This window comes from Protopterus annectens, chromosome 12.part0 (genome assembly GCF_019279795.1).
Source record: "Protopterus annectens isolate FY-2018-M chromosome 12.part0, PAN1.0, whole genome shotgun sequence".
NCBI lineage: Eukaryota > Metazoa > Chordata > Ceratodontiformes > Protopteridae > Protopterus > Protopterus annectens.
The window spans coordinates 1,229,943,822-1,229,963,515 of NC_056746.1; the positions used below are offsets into that span (position 1 = coordinate 1,229,943,822).

General features: G+C 38.0%; 1 protein-coding gene across 1 annotated transcript in view; it reads right to left on the reverse strand.

Moving 5' to 3' along the window:
• Positions 1 to 16,103, reverse strand: part of PTPRT (protein tyrosine phosphatase receptor type T) — a 3,212,182-nt gene extending 3,196,079 nt beyond the window's left edge. Inside the window, exon 1 of the mRNA XM_044089009.1 lies at positions 15,379 to 16,103. Within this exon, the coding sequence (XP_043944944.1) occupies positions 15,379 to 15,454 (76 nt within the window). The 5' untranslated portion in view covers positions 15,455 to 16,103. The remainder of the gene's footprint in view (positions 1 to 15,378) is intronic.
• Positions 16,104 to 19,694: the final 3,591 nt, after the last annotated feature.

A 19,694-nucleotide genomic window follows, 5' to 3' on the forward strand; every position in this document is an offset into this window, starting at 1 on the left:
TCAGTGAGATAAAACTCTTCTTCTGGTGTAAAATAACAGTTTTGAAACCAAGAAACAGCAGGTATCTCTTTTCACAGAAAGCTTATACACCATACAATTCTGTTTTACATTAATTATTAAGAATACAGCTGAGTTCTCATTTTTTACCTTGGCCATTTAAGTTAAAGGTACTTTCCAAGCACCTGTATATGAAAACACATCTTGTTCCAACTGCAGCTCCCCTTTCTTCTCTGTAGATATGCTTGTCAATCAGAAACACAGAGTGCCAGGAAAATTTCACCTAACAATAGGTAAGCTATAGGCCCCAGAACAAGAGTCCCTGAAGGGAAAACTCCTCAGATTTTATTTTAGTTAGTTCCTCTTCTCAGCAAGCAATTCTAGAAAATGTCACTGATTTGGGTCATTGACCCTTTTCTTGTTCTAGTCCGTCATACTTGGACCCAAGGATTCTTAAGCTTGCCTATAATTATAGTTTGCCGAGTTACCCTTTCACGTCTAGATATTTTTAAACATTCAGTCAATTTAACTGTAATCCCTCGTCTTTACTAAATATCTTAAACTAAGAGCCCACACATGGCCTGCATCACAGAGTGTATAAAAGCTCATAGCAAGGAAAACACTAAAACCAGAACATGAAGTATCAAATGAAAGTTTTTTTTCTCATCTAAAAATGCCATTAAGTGTTTAGAAAAAGAAGGAACAAGTTTTCATCAGTTTGAGTTTTGAAATAAGATGAAAGCTCCATATTGAAACCATTTATACTTACTGTTGGCTTATCAGCTCATTCACACCTCTTCTCAAAGAAATATCACACCTCTATTGAAAGACATATATATTGTATTTCATTTTAAATTTTTCTCCCTCTCTTCTCCTCATTTTTGCAGTTATACAGTTCCTTTCTTATATACCTAGTACAACTTCTGTGTTTGTGTTATATATCTGTATACATATAAAAATAATTTCCCTGTGTGCCACACATTTTTCTCCCCAAAAATCTCTACTCACTAGAACTCTTGTAATCTTACTATATTAATTTAATTATATTACTGCCCCACAGTTTTTTTTGCAGAAGACTTCATACCTTTGAGTGAAAATGAGTAGACCATATTCCATGCAGTCCTTTTCATTTAGAGTGTCCAGGAAATGCTGGAAAAAATAAACATAGCCAAAGCTTATAGGACTTGGAAGTCAAATATAATGGTTTGGTGGAAAGAAGTGGGATGTATGGGGTTTGGTGGAAAGAAGTGAGATGTATGGATTGATCTTCATTGTCAGAATTGGAATTTGTGCTGCTGAAATGTTTTGTTTGTCCTCCCCCCCCTATGGGGTTTGGTGGAAAGAAGTGGGATGTATGGATTGATCTTCTCAGCATGAGTCAGTCAACTGTTTAAGTCAATCCCTATTTTATCTTACAATATGTTTTTATTTTGTTGAGATCAAAACACTTTTGGGATAAGGAAGTTCTCTCCCTACTGTCAAAAGTGTTGCAACATCAGAGTTAGTATACTTACAGAAGTGAGTATGTCAGGGGGGCAGGGGAGAGGGCTTGCTAAACTACTAAAACATGTGTTATGTCTTTATGTAAGTCATCATTTTCTGCTGTGAACATTACCTTCTGGTGACACCTACTGGGATGGCAGTTGGTTCAAAAAGTTTTTTTTTTATGAATCAAAAAATGTTCATGGACGTCATCATGCACCATGGCAATAACATCCAGATTAATACTATTATGTGATGTATCAACTCAATCATTCTTCATAATGTTGTACCCACAGATGTTATTTCTCATTCCTCAAATGATGGTATCTTTAAGGTACAGGACTCTAATATAGCATGATGTTTAAAACCAGTAAGGGGGCAAATTTCTAAACTTGAAAGATTCCTTTAGGATATATTTTGACCTTCCTCAGAATTTTATTTCTTCTAACTTGGAAAACTATTACTACATAAAACTCCAGAACAAAGAAGTTTTACAAGTATAAACATTCCCAGGGCTTTAGCTAGAATCCCACCATCTGCTGTAAGAGCTGCAGCCAAAAAGGACAAGTTTTTATGATGCAGAAGAATGGGATTCAGCGACATACCAGCCACAATGAGGAATGGTCTCTTTACTGACTAATTGGCATGTCTCTAAATTGACAGAAACAAGTTGTAGGTAACCAAGGTGTAGAAAAACAACAAATAACCAGTAAAATACTTTGGAAATGCCCAAATCACTTCAGGCTGGAGACATTCAAAAGTAGTAGTTTATTATTCTGATGAAGTCTTGGAGAATACAAAAGTGCTCAGTAATAAACATTTGTAACTAGCCTTTTTATATCTAATTCAAAATATTATTGGTTAGCAGCATTACAGCACTTCCTTCAATGCTTAATTAATATTGCAAGGTAAATAATTGTCTGCAACTATCTTGAGTGCAAAAATGAACCTTCTTGATGTAGTCACCACTGGCAGTCTATGCATTGTGTTGACACAGGTGACCCCTTCATTCACTGTCACAGACAAATCCAAACACAGACACACAACAGTTTCATTCTACTCCCAATACATTAGTAAACTCTGGAATATTATCTCGACACAAATAAATCTCTCCAGCAAACTCAATAGTTTTTAAGCCACTGCTTAAACAACATCTTAACCAGTCCTGGTCCTCCACATGCTCATCACCGGGTTACAACTTTGTGCTCATAGGATAACCTCTAAATACTCTCCTTAAACAGAATACTCTCAACCTCTCACTGAAATGAGAGAACTATTTTTATACAGAACTGCTGGCTGTACAATTCACCAAGATGCACATGGGATTTCTCTCTAGTAACTTCCACCTCTGTAAATCTTAGAATGTAAAAATGTAATGGCTGCTTGTGTATTAATGTAAATAGAAATGTAACTGCTCTGTGTTTAACTGGTTAGTATAATGCAATGTAAACAAATGAACCATTACTCCCTGGGCCTCCGCTGAAAATGGGTATTACCCAATTGGACATTCCAGGTAAAAAAGACAAATAAATAAAATAAATGTTTATAAAATGCATCATGATGCTAGACCTGTTGTTCTACGCACTTTCGCACAGAGCCCAAGCAATGGTTTAAAATTCTTCATGTTGTCTAGTGTCCCTCCTGGCTTTATGCCAAAGGCTCCAGCCACATGGACCTCCTACCATCCTTCTCACCTCTCGCCAATTTTATAGACGCCTCCTGCTGTTGCCACTTATTCAAACCCCAAGACTCATAACTCTAATACTACTGCAATCAGTGAATGATGCCAGACAGAGATTTATAATTTTGTTCTTCTTTCAGCTTTTCCCGGTTAGGGGTTGCCACAGCAGAACTCCGGTCTACTAATGATTAGCAGTAGATTTTTACAGTGCCAAGGTTCCAGCTCGACGCCCAACCTTCAATGAAGGCACGCCCATTTACCCATGTCTTTCGAATGCCACTCGACCAGAGAGAGGACGGTTAGAGATTCATACTTTTATTATGTAAAACATATCCTCTTATACTAAATCCTCAGAGAGTGTAGAGGGTTAAAGCTCCTGCTTGCCATGTCAATGATGCAGATTTCAAGCATTTTCCCCATTTTACTTTAACTTCCTGTTTTGAAAGAGTTAAGGTAACATGCAAGGATGATCTCTGGTGTCTAGCGGTAGTGCAGAGCACTAACATGCAAGGATGATCTCTGGTGTCTAGCGGTAGTGCAGAGCACTAACATGCAAGGATGATCTCTGGTGTCTAGTGGTAGTGCAGAGCACTAACATGCAAGAATGATCTCTGGTGTCTAGCGGTAGTGCAGAGCACTAACATGCAAGGATGATCTCTGGTGTCTAGCGGTAGTGCAGAGCACTAACATGCAAGGATGATCTCTGGTGTCTAGCAGTAGTGCAGAGCACTAACATGCAAGGATGATCTCTGGTGTCTAGCAGTAGTGCAGAGCACTAACATGCAAGGATGATCTCTGGTGTCTAGCAGTAGTGCAGAGCACTAACATGCAAGGATGATCTTTGGTGTCTAGCAGTGGTGCAGAGCACTAACTGATAAAGAGCTAAGAATGAGTGAGGAGTTACAGGGTTTAATTTTTGTAAGTGTTTTTAAGGCACAATATAAAAAAGGATTATCCCTGGTATCAAGTGCTCCTCCCACCCAACATCTTTATTGCTGCAAATGTTGTCATTTTAAGTGTCTTTAAGGCACAATATAAAGAGCTATCCATAGTGTCTAGGATTCCTCCCCTCAACATCTTTAATGTTGCAAATGTTAACATTAAAGTGCCTTTACAGCAAGATATAAATAGTTATCCTTGTTGTCTACTGTTCTCCCCATCCAAGTCTTTGGTGCTACAAAAGAGGTTACTATTCCCTTTTGGAGTGCTTTTAGGGCACAACATACAAAGAGTATCTATGATGTTCAGTACTCTCCACCCCTCAGTATTGCAAGATATGCTTATTAACGAAGAGACGTGGAAGTAAGACAACCCCAATTCCCCATGAGCACATTCATACACACACACAACTACTAATCCATATGCATATGGCTAATTAGAATATGCTGCTACCCAAGACTGTCTCATTAGCATTTGCTATAGGCAGCAGGGGCAACTTATTGCAGTGTTGCACCACTTTGTGGTACAGGAATATTGTAGGGCAGCCTCTAAATCAGAAATGCCTATCTTGAGGTTATACATGTCAACTGTCCAGATTTTCGCAGAATGTCTAGTTTTATGGTTTTATGCCAAAAAACTAGGGATTGAAGTCACCAAATAAAATGACAGACATTTGAGTTTCAGACCTCATATCATTCAGAAAAATGCATGTTAACGCAAAAGCTATTCTTATAAACGTATAAAGTTGCTAGAACAATATTTCATATCTGTCCATATTTTGGGCCTTTGTCCCCCCCCATTATTCTAAGCTTTGTCCAGATTTTTTGTGTTAAGAGATTGAGAGATATGTGAGGGGTATATAATATATCACTCATGATAACGTGTCTGACTTGGGCCCATTGTGTCACAAGCTTGATTTTTCAGTCTGAAAACAAAATTAGTAAAGCGTATGTAGATTTCACTGTTAAACATAATTTCTTCTAAAGTAAATCATTGTCTTTCTTCATACCTATAGATTTTAAGGTTTTCAGAAAAGTTTTAAAACCTGCACTAACATTGTAATTAACTGCCTATTGACAACTCTAAAAATAATTTCAAGAATAGTCACTTCTTATTAAAAACAATTTTTTTTTTATGACTCTACCATATTTCCTCTGCTGAATCTCTCCCCAACTCATGAAATTACCCCAGGATGCCTTCTCTTTCAAGTCTTGGATGCTGAACAAATCACTCTCAATGCATCTAAATCCAAAATCATGATATTTATCCCATCTAAATACACCAAAAATCGACAAGAACTCCTTCTCTGTTGTCAGCCAAAACATGACCCCCATCTAAATAGTACCCCATACAAAGCTTCTAGGTGTCCTTATTGACGAACAATTAAAGTTTGATATTCATCTACAAACTAATATTAAGAAAACCCACCAGAAGCTCAGAATGCTGTATCACCACAGTTGCTATCTTACTCCCTCAACCAAGCATATCCTCTCTCCCACCTACCTCATTCCCTCCATCTTGTATGGAGCCCCTCTCCTTAATAATCTTCAATCCACACTAAAGTCAAAACTGCCATCCTGCTACAATGAAATCTGTACGTTTGCTACCAGATCCAAATCCTCCTCTCACCACTGTGACACTTTCCACTCCTTGAACTGGTTGGAACTCCCTAACTGTCTCACTTACATTCAACCCACTACTGCCCATAAGCTCATTTGCAAACCCTCTACTGCCCATAAGCTCATTTTTAAATCCTCTAACTGCCCCTCCCTCTCCTCCATTCTCAAAATGCATCATCCTGGCAGATTGCTCAGGTCCAACAGTCAGAACCTCCTTGAAGTGTACAAACCCATATGTACTCCAAGGCAACTTTTATTATCATTCTGCCTAGCACTACTATGGAATTCACTTCCTCCACACATCTGAACTACCCACAACCACTCCACCTTTAAGACCATGCTCCATTCCCATCTCTCATCTCACTGGGAATGCTCCTGCTCTCACCCCACCTAACTCCTATTTCACCCCCAAGACTGGATTCTGCTCTTTTCACCTTCCTGTTATTCTTTCCCACTTTACCCATCCCCTATATGTCTTAGAAACTATAGGTACTTGTATGCCTTGTACTCCAAAAGGCCTTCTTATTTTATATTGCCTAAAAATGTTTTGTTAGGGCATATTCCACAAATGCTTTATTATTTTCTATGCCACTTTGTTTCTGATATTTTTAAACTGTGTATTACTTGTAAATCTTGCTGATTTTTTGCTATTGTAAAACTGTACATGGAGCTTTCCTCCCCGGGCCTCCATTGAAAATGGGCTCATTTCGGCCCAATTTAATTTCCTGGTTAACACACTGAAAATGAAATAAATGATGAGGACAGGTTTGCACTTACCAAAATGATCATATTACCCAATGTTTAATTCAAATGAAGTATCAAAGAGCTCATCTCTGCCTTCTCATCTTCTGTAATGTGGTCTTTCATTCTTATGAACTAGACACACACATCAATAGCTTTGATACCTGACAAAACATTTCAAAGAAAATGGAAAAAATGTTAATGTCATTCTTATGGCTTCCTAAAGAGCTAAAAATTATAGGAGTATGGTGGCATTAGCTTCCCAGATGTAGAATCTTATTCGATTGCTGCAAATTTTAAATCTGTTATACTCGGGATAGACTCAACTTATACTAGTCCACGGAAACCCATTCAGAGGCAGGGTGTACTAAATTGTTTTAAGTTTATCAAATATGATAACTTAGAAATATTTAACAATTGTTTCATTTGGTTAATAAAGTTTACATTAGAAAGAAATTGATTTCAGTCTTTAGACTCTGCATATGAAATAAATTCTTAAAACAGTTAAAAACAATACGTTTTTCAAACCCATTAATATTAAAATTATTTTTTCTGCTTCCCCAGTGCATACACCCCTAGACTTAAAGAGCCTCAAACAATGTGAAAATGTATTTTTCTAAAAAGGAATAGATTAGTATTATGGTCTGTTTGCTTTGAAAAAAGGAGAAGCTAAATCACCAGAATATTTAATGAAAGATTGTAAGTTGGGTGAATCTGTTAACCAGTTAATATTATCCTTCAGTAAGAAATTAAACAAATTTGGAGGCAATATGAGTGGAAAGGAACAGAACACTATTCCCCCATTATATATCATCAAAAGTACATTGACCTACAAAGGAAGTTTATCCAAGTTATATACGTTAATTATAAATAATAATAATTTTGGTGCAAAATTCTGGAACTTTTTAGATAGTAGTAGATTGAGTGACTCAGTGACTCAAGAGATGGTAAAAATAAAACTTTTTCACTTAAATTAGTCAGACTAAGTTTATTCTGCAAAGTTTTTATGTCGAACATAGAATGTTTGTTACTCCATATAAAATCTCATGTAGTAAACATGTAAAAGCTGAGTGGACACATATGTTAATGTATTAAATATACAAGTATGTTTTTTAAGAGGTCCTTCCCTTGTGGTAGATGTAAGGTTTGTTGCAGGATTAAGAACATTTCAGGAAGTAAAATCAATGGACATTTTTTTTTGTTCTTTGGGAAGGTTTCTATGCACTTTGTGTGGGGTGGTTTATATTATAGGGTGCGGATATACCCCTGTGAGATGATACACAGGACAAACTAAATGTATGGTCAAGGGGAGGATCCTTGAACATTTGGGCCACATTAGAAATAGGAATTTAAAACATTTTATTAATGTGCATGTGGGATCTGATGCCAGTCTTCTCTTCAGTATCCTGCTACACACAGCCGGCCTTAGGCATAGGCCAACTAGGCGGCTGCCTAGGGTGCCGCTGTAGCAGGGGCACTTTTCCAGTATTTATTTGGTGTAGGTAGACCAGGATGGGGGCACCAGATGGTGTGGTAGGGGGTGCCGTGGAGCCCTTTTGCCTAGGGCACCAGTTGACCCAAGGCCGCTCCTGCTGCTACATCATTTTTAGCTAGTCTTTCAAAGATGGAAAGTAGATTCATTTTGAATTATATTACTATGAAACCTAAAGGTATGAATTTAAAAAAGTTAATTGTTTTTATTATTAAAAGAACGTAAGTTATGGTGTTATGTTATTGTTGTTTTGTTGAGGCTTTTAGGGGGATATGTTAATTTAAGAAATGTCAATTGAACAGTTGAATGGTTGTATCTAACTGGAGCAGCTTTGTAACATAATGGGGAAGGTTGGTGGCTTGTATTATTCCCTGAAGGCTGTATGCCAAGGTACCAGAAGCACCATTAAATGGATTTTGTTCCCAATTGCTGCCTCTTTGGTGATTTTTTTTTTTTTTTTTGTGTTGGTGCATTTCGATATTTAAAGGGGCTATGACCTGATGATTGTTCTTTAACTAGATCAGTAATAGTAATGAATGTTCCACTTCTTTTATCTGTAAAAGCCAAACAACAAAAATGTTAGAGTCTTCTGGCAGTAGCTAGAAAAGTTACTATAAAAAACTGGAAAGTGAGCTCTTTTCCTGCAAAATAAAGAATTTTTAAATTTAACTGTGGCATTATATAAAACTGAAAAAGAAGCAATTACATTAAGATCTATAAATCCTAGTAAGACTTAGCTGTTGGGATAGCTTTTAAATGTTGCTTTTGAAATACCAAATCTCTTAAAACATAATTGTCTATGATTACCTTGATATTCAGTGTATTCCTAACATTGTATAACAGTATGTGATATTTAATGTCTTCCTTTGTGTGTATATATTGTATATATGCTAAATCAATAAAACTTTTATTAAAAAAATCTTAAGAACTCAAAAAAACGTTTCCAAACATTCCCCTCCATCTCCAGGTCTACTCTATTACATCTTAACAGAAGGCACAAATGACTCGGTATTTAAGAAAGACACAAAAATGCCCTCCTAGGTCATCCATTTAAAAGGGCCCTTTAGTCTAGTGCGCATACTTGGCTAGCAAATTAGAAAATAAAAATAAATATGGAAATAAAGGATAATAAAAAGGAGGACTTTAAAGATTCAGGCACATTATTTCCTAAAATGCATTGCCTCAATTACTGGCTCTATGGACTGCAAAAATATCAGTTAACAAATGGGTAGAAGACTGAACAAAATGAAAACAGAATCATAAAATTAAGACCAACCCTAAATTAGTTTATTCAAAAGCCAACTATCCTGGATGTTATATTTATTAACTTAATTTTAATGTTAACAGCTAAAAGTAAGGTTATCCCACACACAGATTGTGCTAATTTCTACGCTTGAAATGATGTCTGTCTCATATTAGAATTATGAGGCAGCTTCTGCAGGAGAGCTAGCTATTTTAACATCCCTACTTAGAAATCATGGTCTGCTTTACTGTGCTTGTAGTGGATAGGAAGATAAAAAACAGACTGGGATGCTGTCCTGACTTTTTTTCTTCTTGTATTAAGTTACACCATTTACAAAGAAGCACACACAATTATTTAATTGCAATTTCAATCATTCACATTCATTAACCAGGCAACTGAAATGAGATAGTATGGAAACTAATGGCTTATAATTCAGACAGCCAAGGATGTATGCTCTTGGCTGCAATGCTCACAATCTCTTTTCATTCACATATTACTTACAAAGGAAGTTGCTCTGAATGCTGATTTGGGTGAGTGGAATTGACAGCATACAGAAGATGATTGGGTATCATCTTAAACAATTTATGTGTTCAACACCTGGAGGACTGAAAGCAAGCAACATGAAGGGGGAAAAAGTGAATCCTGACATCCATGTAAAGAGCACATGATGAACTGAATTACAGTTGGACAGACCCAGTCATAAGTCTTGGTACTATATGAAGCTTTAATTGGTCCAGTGTAGTACTAGTTACAGGGGCTAAATACTGTTGAAGTATGATGTGGTTACTGTTTAGAAAGCCATAAAACACTTAGTGTTGACACACAGGACAAACACAGGACAGTGACCAAAGGTAAAGAGCCTTTCTGATGAATGACCTACTTTTAAAACAGTTAGTTAAAAACTTCAGCACAACTTCAACAAACTCTGTGTGAGTGTGTGTGCATGCGTGGGCACATGTGTAAAACAATGAAGTGAATTACAACTGTTAACTGCTTTTAAAACTATTTTAAAATGCTGGCCTAATATGAAACTAGAGTTTAACAATACCAAGAGGTGCGTAAATTTTATTAAGTACCTTTTCTACATCAGAAAGGTGCTTAACAAATTTATGTTCTTGAATTGGAGTGCAAGTGTGGTACTCCATGTGGTAAAAGTACTTAGTGAGGGTAAGCGTGGCACTCCATGTGGTACAAGTACTTGTAGTAGTACTGAGCTTGTCTGCTATTCAGCAAAAATGCAAATTAACAAGATAAGCATTGTATGTGCTGGTAAGCAAGGATTACAAATCAAGCAAAACACTAACATTATACAGTCCACATCATAGGCAAGAAGAGTCAGCATATCTGGTCTCCGATTCCCCCAATGTAGCTGAGGTATACAGCTATTATGGAGTATATTTGGCTCGATTACACATCATACATGCATAATAAGATACTATGCATGTGGCCTGTTATGAACTTTGGCAAGGAATTCCCCTATCTTTTAAACAGTGTACCTTGCATTATGCATATGGGCCATGATCCTGCCCATGACATCTCTGCATGGCTTGCTTGATAAAATATAATCTCTGTTTACTACCAATTTACTTCCTAGGGTAGTATGCAACTAGTTGGAGTACTATTAATACCCTCAGAACTGGAATATCACAATCAGTCAGATTTATTAAACTATAACATAATGCTGAGACAAATATAGTCTGGGGGAATCATGCCCAGAACTACAGGATGACACATAGCTAGCTCATACTTTTAAAACTATACGTAAAACTGTGAAACAGTCACATGAAAATGCGATCTTTATTTATGTTTATTTTAGTTTCTCTTCCATAAGATGCCTCAGCACTGCCGGCATGGGAACCTGGTGACTGTTCCAATCTGCTATGTTCAATGCATGAATCATAGACCTAAAACGCTGAAGTTCACCGACAATGACTAGCACTGTTTTATGTATTCGTTAACTCTATGACTGCTCAGATATGGAGAAATAGCAAACACGGCAAAAATAAGACTGATGAAGTTCCCTCCCCATTCTGAAGCATTCCATTGCTAAATTCCAAACAGTTAAATTGCACCTGCAGTTCAAAAAAGTATATGACAGATTAAAATTCCACATGTTTTGTGATGTACATTATGCAAAAAAAAAAAAAAAAAAAACATTAAAACTTTTAGTAGCAGCACTGAAGTAGTATTGCACAAAACTGTCTCAGTCTCTCTCTCCTTGTAGTGCTCTCCTCAGAAGACACCAGTTAACATGAAGCATACTGGCTAAAGCCTGGCTGTTATACTGGTACTCAACTGGCAAGCACAGTGAGCACAATATTCCACACACTGAGCGGACCAACAACATAGAATATGGGCAAATGGAAATCCACACCCTGATGGTTTTTAGTCTTCATTATTTTTTTCATCTCAGGAACATGAGCGACACCTGAGTTGACTTTTTGTCTCCCATTATTAACGGATACCTTCTTAGTTATACAATCACTGTTGTATCATGAAACAAAACTCTCACTTCAGGCTGTAATAGTTAACACAGTTTCACACAATCGGTGCAAGATACAGTTCAGTGACCACATCATGCATACTTTGGCACTGCATACCTTTTTGATTCCATTTCCCATGTATCAATTTGATATGCACAGCAATTCACTGTCAGAATTGTCAAAACCATTTCTAAAACTGCCCTCTCCTCTTTTATATCAGCCATCAGAACGCACTATTCTGAATAAGGGTAGCTGTCTTTGTTAAAGAAATACTTATCCTACTGATAAAATATACCATGTATCTTTACAACAGTTCTAGAATGTCTGTGTTCATATTTAAGCTCCCTGCCTATTAATGTCTCTAAAACATTTTACAGTGCTCAACATGTCCATTTTTGCAATTAATGATTCCGGGTCTGTTGAACAGATGCAGGTTGAAGATTTTAAATACCTTCTTTTCATTTGTGTTCCTATAATCCTCAATGTTTGCCTACTTCTCACATAAATATTGTCATTGCCCAACAAAGTACAAGGGCAAGCACTATACCATCAAGTGAAAGCTTTCAAAAACTTTTCTATGTTCTACTTAAAATGGAAAAGGAAAACGGGAAAAATGCGGTGACACTTTTTCCTATGCAGATAGTCCTTCCTAGTGGTCATTAATAAAAGTTGTTTTAAGATACTTAGTAATTCACGCAATTATAATCCACAGCAGCTTCAAAAGGAGCTCAAGTACAAACAATAATCATCGTATAATCCTAGGATTGCAGTTAACTGGTTACTAATCATAGGATGCTAACCACTAACACATCGTAACACTGAAAACATTTCTAGAAATTAGCTCTACACCTGCAAGTAATTTGCTTGGTAGATTTTAGAGTTATAGTGCTGAGTGGACAGTCAGAGGAAACAAGTAAAATAATCATGTCAATAAGCAAAATGCTACATCAAGTAAGAAAAATGACAATATTGCTTGCATAGCTTCAAAAGCAAAGGAAATCCAGTTGTGAATGCCCTTTGAAAGACCTGTAGCACTAGACGTTATGAAAAATGCAGCTTTTCTGGCAATCATTCACAATAACTGTGATGCGACTCATGGCAGATTTCTCTTGTGGTGCTTAGGAATTCACAGAATATAAAGAATATTTGCCGTTGGTAACACACTGAGCTGACAAATAAAAATCCAACATATTTATGACAATATTTTCAGGGAAAGAGAATGTTTAGAAATAAACCAAAAATGGAAAATTCAGACGAAGTACTTGAACAAACTGTTGTATTGGATATATTAGGCAGTACACTGAACTACTTTCTCTTTCATGCAAGCTTTGCAGGTTCATTTTCTTTCTACTTGCACACATCAGGAAAAATACAGAAATTCTAGTCACATACATGAGAGTCAAGTAATTTAAGTAAGCATTCTCCCCCAACTTTTACAACTATATTTCAGCATCAGTACATTCTCTGTTAATTATTATAGAAAGGTATCCAGCCCTGGAATCATTTATGATTATTCAGAGTGGCATATGTACCCATCTTCTATTCAGTTTCAAAGGCAACATAAATGTATAATCATTTTAGTCACTATTGTTGCCTGCCACTCTGCACTCTATACAAATGTGCATGCAAGCTGCTGCTAGGGTTTGCAAGTACTGAATTAATGAATGCAAGAAAGAAAGAATACGAATAAGGACCTGACCTTCCAAAAAGTAAAACCTCTGGCAAACAGAACATTCTTTTCTTCCAATATCAGAGGCTGGGGGTAGCTAACATGCTAACAACTGCTTTCTATTCAAGTCCCAGAATTCTATTATTGACTTCAAACCACTTTATCCCTGCTCCAGCTATCGGAATTCACCATAGACATCTTGTTTTCCTCTTATTCACTTTATCACTACTTTTGTATTTGTCTCCAAACTATATTTGTTTATTAAAACATGTGCCTTAGAGGATTTGCTCCTTGTAGTGAATTTGGTAATCATATATGAAAGCTAGACGAAGGCAAAAAAAGTGTTTAGGATTATGCTGATTGAAAGTATGTGGTTATATAAATTGTTTGTACTCAACTGAATACATTTTTCCTGAACATCTGTTTGAAACCCTGACTTTCTAATGCCAGAATACTTCTACAAATATTTAAACTTAGGTGTGCCAAATACCTGTACACAACTTGCTCAGGGATAAGAAGCCATATCTGAAGAACTCCTGCCATAGTTATAAGAAACAACTGACATTTGCATTTTGCAATTAAAACACATTGAAGGGCAACATATAGAAAAATGGATACCCCCCCCCCCCCACATACAAAGCAGGTCAAGAAGGCAACATAATGAGATTGTGGGTACATAATGACAATATCTGGTTACATTCCTGGCCGACTAAAAAGTAATGCAACTCCAACACTGCACTCTTCTGTTGTGTCCTTCTCTAGACAATAGTTTTAAAGCAAACTTAGAAGAAAAAAATTGTAGATGGCTTTGTGTGGTCACCTTTTCACATCACTAGTCCGTCATACAGATTCAAAATAGGGAAATAAGAGTACTGAAATCATGCTGTGTACCGTGCAATGTTATAACACTATCGTGACCAGTTGTAATGATTTCGGAAAGGGAAATGGAATGTTCACCGGCTGTCTCTCGTACAACCCACCCACCACTGAAAGATTGAGAACAAAAAGAAAACCTCCAGAATGCCTCAACTACAACCACCAAATGTTGCATGTTCTGCAATACCGCTTCTATCTCATTTGACATCAGCTGTCCCAAGCAATGCTCTGGAATCCGGGGATGCCAATTCATGCTATATATAACAAATATTAAAGTGCACCAAATGGTCTTTATCCAAAAAGAATTCCAAAGGCATGCTTGATGTCATTGCACATCTGTAGTCTGTTCAAGGTCTGGGATCTAGCAAGTTAGAGACACAAAAACAATTTACAAAACGGTGTTCTAGGGAAGTAGAGCAAAAATATTTGACGGCACACTTTTAAAGGTATAGGCAGTCTAGACACAATCATGCGTTTCAATACCAAGACAACATGGGAGTACAGCCCATGTCATGAAAATGTATATGCAAGTTTAAAGTCATGTTCCTACAAAGGCAAGTTTAAAGGCATGCTACCACAAAGGGCAATACAAGAAATAATGGATTCCGAAACGTTGCTAGGTTCATCTGTTTTGTTCCTAATTTAATGAATGCAGAGCAGCATAAAACAGGTCAATTTCCGCGTCATGATTACCTTAGTGATGAACAATAGTTTAAGAAAAAAATGTTGGTTACTCTCTAGGTAAGCTGGGCACCACAGCATGCACCAACGCCAAAATTTGCTCCTTCCCGGTAGCAGCCACTTTAAGTCTACAAATCATGACAGCATGTACAGCAGGCATACTTCGCAGCTGCAAATACCATAAAGAGCCCTATAATATATTTTATGTACATGGTAAGCTCAGATCTCAAAATGATAATGAGAATATAACGCCTTCTCCAACTGCCAACCCTTAGACAAAGGCAGGCATTCACAATTTATGAAGGAGTTCAATGATGCTTCTGTTCAGTCCCAAAGAGATAAGTAAAATGTCCCACGAAATAGTCTCAGTCTCGCTCTTTTAACTTAGCAGACTTAATGATGAAAAGAACACACACACACACACACTTACCTAAAAAATATGAAAAAGCAACGGGTAAAGGGAATCAAAACTTACCGTGTCCGACTTGGGTTTGTGTTCCATGCAAAAGATGTACGAAAAGAAGAAAGCCAAGGCGGTAAATCCCGTGCATTGTCAAGGTTCGGTTCAAGTTCTTGCGGTACAGACCTTCCTTAGCAGGTCATTTCACATCCTTTCCAGCTGCATAACTACCTTGCTGTGGAAGCGAAAGATGCGATCCCAGCATTTGGGCTGCACTAGGTGGCGTAAAGGACTGAACAGAGAAAGCAGTAAGTTGCCCTGAATGAGCTGCCTGTTTGGGTTCCACAGAAGCGGCAGATCTTATGCAGACTGGAGGAGAGGAGGGTTGCACAGCTATGAGGATTCCCCTACGTCCTCGCGCCGGCCGTCTCTCGTTACTTCTCTCTCGCTCTCTACACCTCGAGCTCAGATTCCAAGTGAGGCACGAGAGTACAAGTGTCGACCCTAACTGACAAGGAGACTAACTGCTCTGCATTTGCAGAACATGATGCCGCGCTCTGACGGCTTTATCCCACCCACCTTTACTCGCGTGCACACGGGATCAAGCTAATTAATTACCACCACTAAGAATACTAAAGTGCTGAATCTTTAGTCCTTTCTGAGGGAAGAAAAACTTTCTGACGTATAGAAATCGGGAAACAAAGGAATCCTAGCGGTATGGCAGCCAAACTGATCTGATGTCCTCCCTGAAGGCATCTGCTCATAGGATGCAAGTACCAGTTCTCTCAGTACGTGGATACACCTACGCTTTAATGGTTATTACTATGAGAGCTCATTTAGTAGTCTGCACAGCAAATAGTTGTAAAGATTCAAGAGCTTTTAGACTAACTACCGCTGCTTTCACATTGGCTATTTGTAGCGCTCAAAGTATACATCATTACGAGGAACGTACCTCATTTGGGGGTCTTAAAAAGTTCATGTTCCTCAAAGTTTCAGCATTGAAAGGGTCTGTCACACATTCAGTGTTATTAAGTCATTAGAAAATTTTATTTTGTATATAAGTAAAACCATCGTATTTTAATCACCCTACGACCTTTCTAACTGAAGCTGTTAGTAAGCTAGCTGTTCGCATGTGTTTCACATTTTGCCCATTTACTCCACATTATTATGAGGACTGGTATTCTTCATTTTGGAGACATAAGGTTGAGAGCTACGTCTGTAGCAGTTGGCTAGAATTACCACAGCTTTACGAAGTTAAACGACGTTGTATTTAGTACAATTCGTCTTGATTTGTGTCTTTCTCCAACCACCTTTTGAAGTCAGACAGTGTAATCTCCATTAGTTTTAACTTTTTATACTGTGGCTGCTTACAACAATGTTGCATTGCATTATGTAATAGTGTTTGCTATGGCTTTCTGCCATCCCCGTGCTAGTGCTTCCAATCTTTTCATACCAAAGCCATCAGCGATGTTTGCCCCACAGCCACAGGTGTTTTTTTTTTTTAAACTTACAGTTCTGCAAAAACGTTGTGGATTACATTTAGTAAATGATGCCATACTGTTATAACGTCCGATTCTGGGGAAAAAAAAGAAGCGCCTTAATACTAGGGTTGCCACCTTTTCAAATGTCCAAAGTGGGACTTTTTTTGTAGAAATGTGAGATTTCGCAGGACAAAACATACCCATGGCCAGTGCAAAGGACAAAACTTCACTTTTTTTGTCAAAATAAAAGCTTATTTTTGTAGCATTTGAGTTGCTTATCCCATATGATATAATATGAATGAGTTTCAGATACAAAAGAACTGTTTATGCAATTATTAAAGAAAACTTAAGAAATATATTTTGTCTTAAAACCTCAGGATATTTCCCATTTTTTTTTTGTTTTTTTGCAGGACACAACTTCCCAAAGTGGGACTGTCCCTCGCAAAGAGGGACAGGTGGTAACCCTACTTAATACACATCTTGGGTTCTCAACTTTCAAAGTAAATAAAAGTTTAAAAGTGTTACTACATGTTTTGCCTAATTTTTCTCTCATTAATAACATTCAGTTAGTTGTGTCTGTCCTGAATATGTTTGAAAAGCTTATTTATTTACCCACTGTTCTCACAAGGTATGAATTTCATGTAATTCCTATTGTTTTTGTTTTTTGGGAGGGGGGTCTTGTATCATCTCACCAGAATAGGTCTAAGCCATCGTAATTTTATGCCCATGTCTAGTATGTTCTTTTTAGAGCTTTCCTTTTAAATATCTACACACTCTGCACCTTATGTTTTGCCTCTCGACAAGTGCATGTCTTTGCCTCTGTTATACTTTTATTTTTCTACATGCCAATTCTGTAGGGTAGTTTCAAGTGTCCTGTGATTTGTCCGAGATTGGTACAGCTCTACCTGCTTTTAATAAAGTTTAGTGAACCAATATCTTACCTTGTCATTGATGACAACAGAATGATCTTTTAGATGTTGTTTTACATAAAACATTTAACATAGTGTTCATAATTTATTTAATGATCCATATCAACTAGTGTTCATAATTCATTTAATGAGCAATATCATCCTTTGAGCCATATCCAAAAACCAGCTCAGAAAATTATCATTCCCTGGCACCGTTGACAACAAATGTATTGAGGTTGCATGCTTTTACAAGTCAGGGTTGCCACAAGCTGCACATTCAATACAAAAAACACAGAGACCTCAGATGAATTAAATGGCCACAGCCATGTGTTTATTGCAATTAACTCAAATAGAAGCCAATTATTACGAGATGTGCGCAAGGCAGGAATGTCAGGGGAGGCCATTTTATTTCTTTCATAGCATTCCCCTAAACCTACATGACAACAGACAGCACGTCAATATCCAGCCCTTCTGATTCAACATACCCACATCATAACAGCTTTTTCATTTCACAATTCATCACAATTCCTCTGGGCCGCCTTACAATCTGCCAATAAGCCATTGCCGGGCTGGTAAGTCCCCTGGCAACAATCCCTTGGGGTTGTCTGGCCTGTGGAAGGTCCAGCTGAAGAGTCCTGTGACCTCCCCCCAACTTACCTTGGCCTCCCGTCTTACCTTTTCTGTCTAACGCCACAGAAGGGAGGAATATACCTCCCTTCTGCCAGCACATCTCAACCTATCCTAAGTGAATTCCCTTAAAAGCTAAACCAGCTTGCAATTCCTTATAAAAAAAAAATCCCCAAACTTTCTTCAGATAAATGAACCCCTTCCTTTTCCTACCTGTCTGGCCACCAGACCCAAATGCCAGGGTGGGGAATGTACAACCCGTTAATGTCCCTTAACACCTTATCCATAGAACTATTAATTCTCCTTCTCATTCTCTCCACAGCTTTAATGGACCGAGCCCCCCTCCATCTCCACAGCTTTAATGGACCTAACCCCCCTCCATCTCCACAGCTTTAATGGACCGAGCCCCCCTCCATCTCCACAGCTTTAATGGACCTAACCCCCTCCATCTCCACAGCTTTAATGGACCTAACCCCCCTCCATCTCCACAGCTTTAATGGACCTAACCCCCCTCCATCTCCACAGCTTTAATGGACCTAGCCCCCCCTCCATCTCCACAGCTTTAATGGACCTAACCCCCCTCCATCTCCACAGCTTTAATGGACCTAGCCTCCCTCCATCTCCACAGCTTTAATGGACCTAGCCCCCCTCCATTTTTTTTCTGTACCACTTCTGACCAGCAGATAATACCTTGTGGCCAGCATTCATGCATGCAATATACCTCTTGTACCATCAAACCAATTAGATCTTTTATTGGATGTTGACAAATATCATTACCCCCTAGGTGCAATAAAATGGCAGTAGGAGATTTATCTCTTCTTGTAGCTTGCTGTAGTACTGCCCTGAAATGGTGCCACCGCATTCCTGATACCCCAAACCAAATTGCTTTGCAAGAAGCTCATTTTCTTCTTTGGAAGGAGAAGCCCCACCTGCCCTGGACAAAGCGATGGAGTCTCCGAATGAAAGAATGACCCACTATCCAGATGTATTTCTGATCCAAAGATGTGAGAGCTGAAATATAAAGGCCAAGAGTTAAAGCCATTTACACCTTACATAGCCTTTATAAGCATTGGACTTCCACCTGCCCATCTTCATAATGTCAGTCTGTGAAGCTCCCATTGCATGTGCAATTGAGGCTGCACCTATTCGAAAGGATTATAATGTATATTTATCTGAGTCTAGGCCACTCAACTTGATTGTCTCCTTTAAAACTGTTCTCACCTGATACTGTGTTAGAGGTTCACCTTGCTGATGACAAAAAAATGGACCATCTGACCTACCTCTATAGTTGCAGTACTTTAGTAGCACTTTAGTCAAGACCCCATTCCAAACCCTTTGGGGTAACCACTCTTATCCACTGACCTTTGCCTTCCTG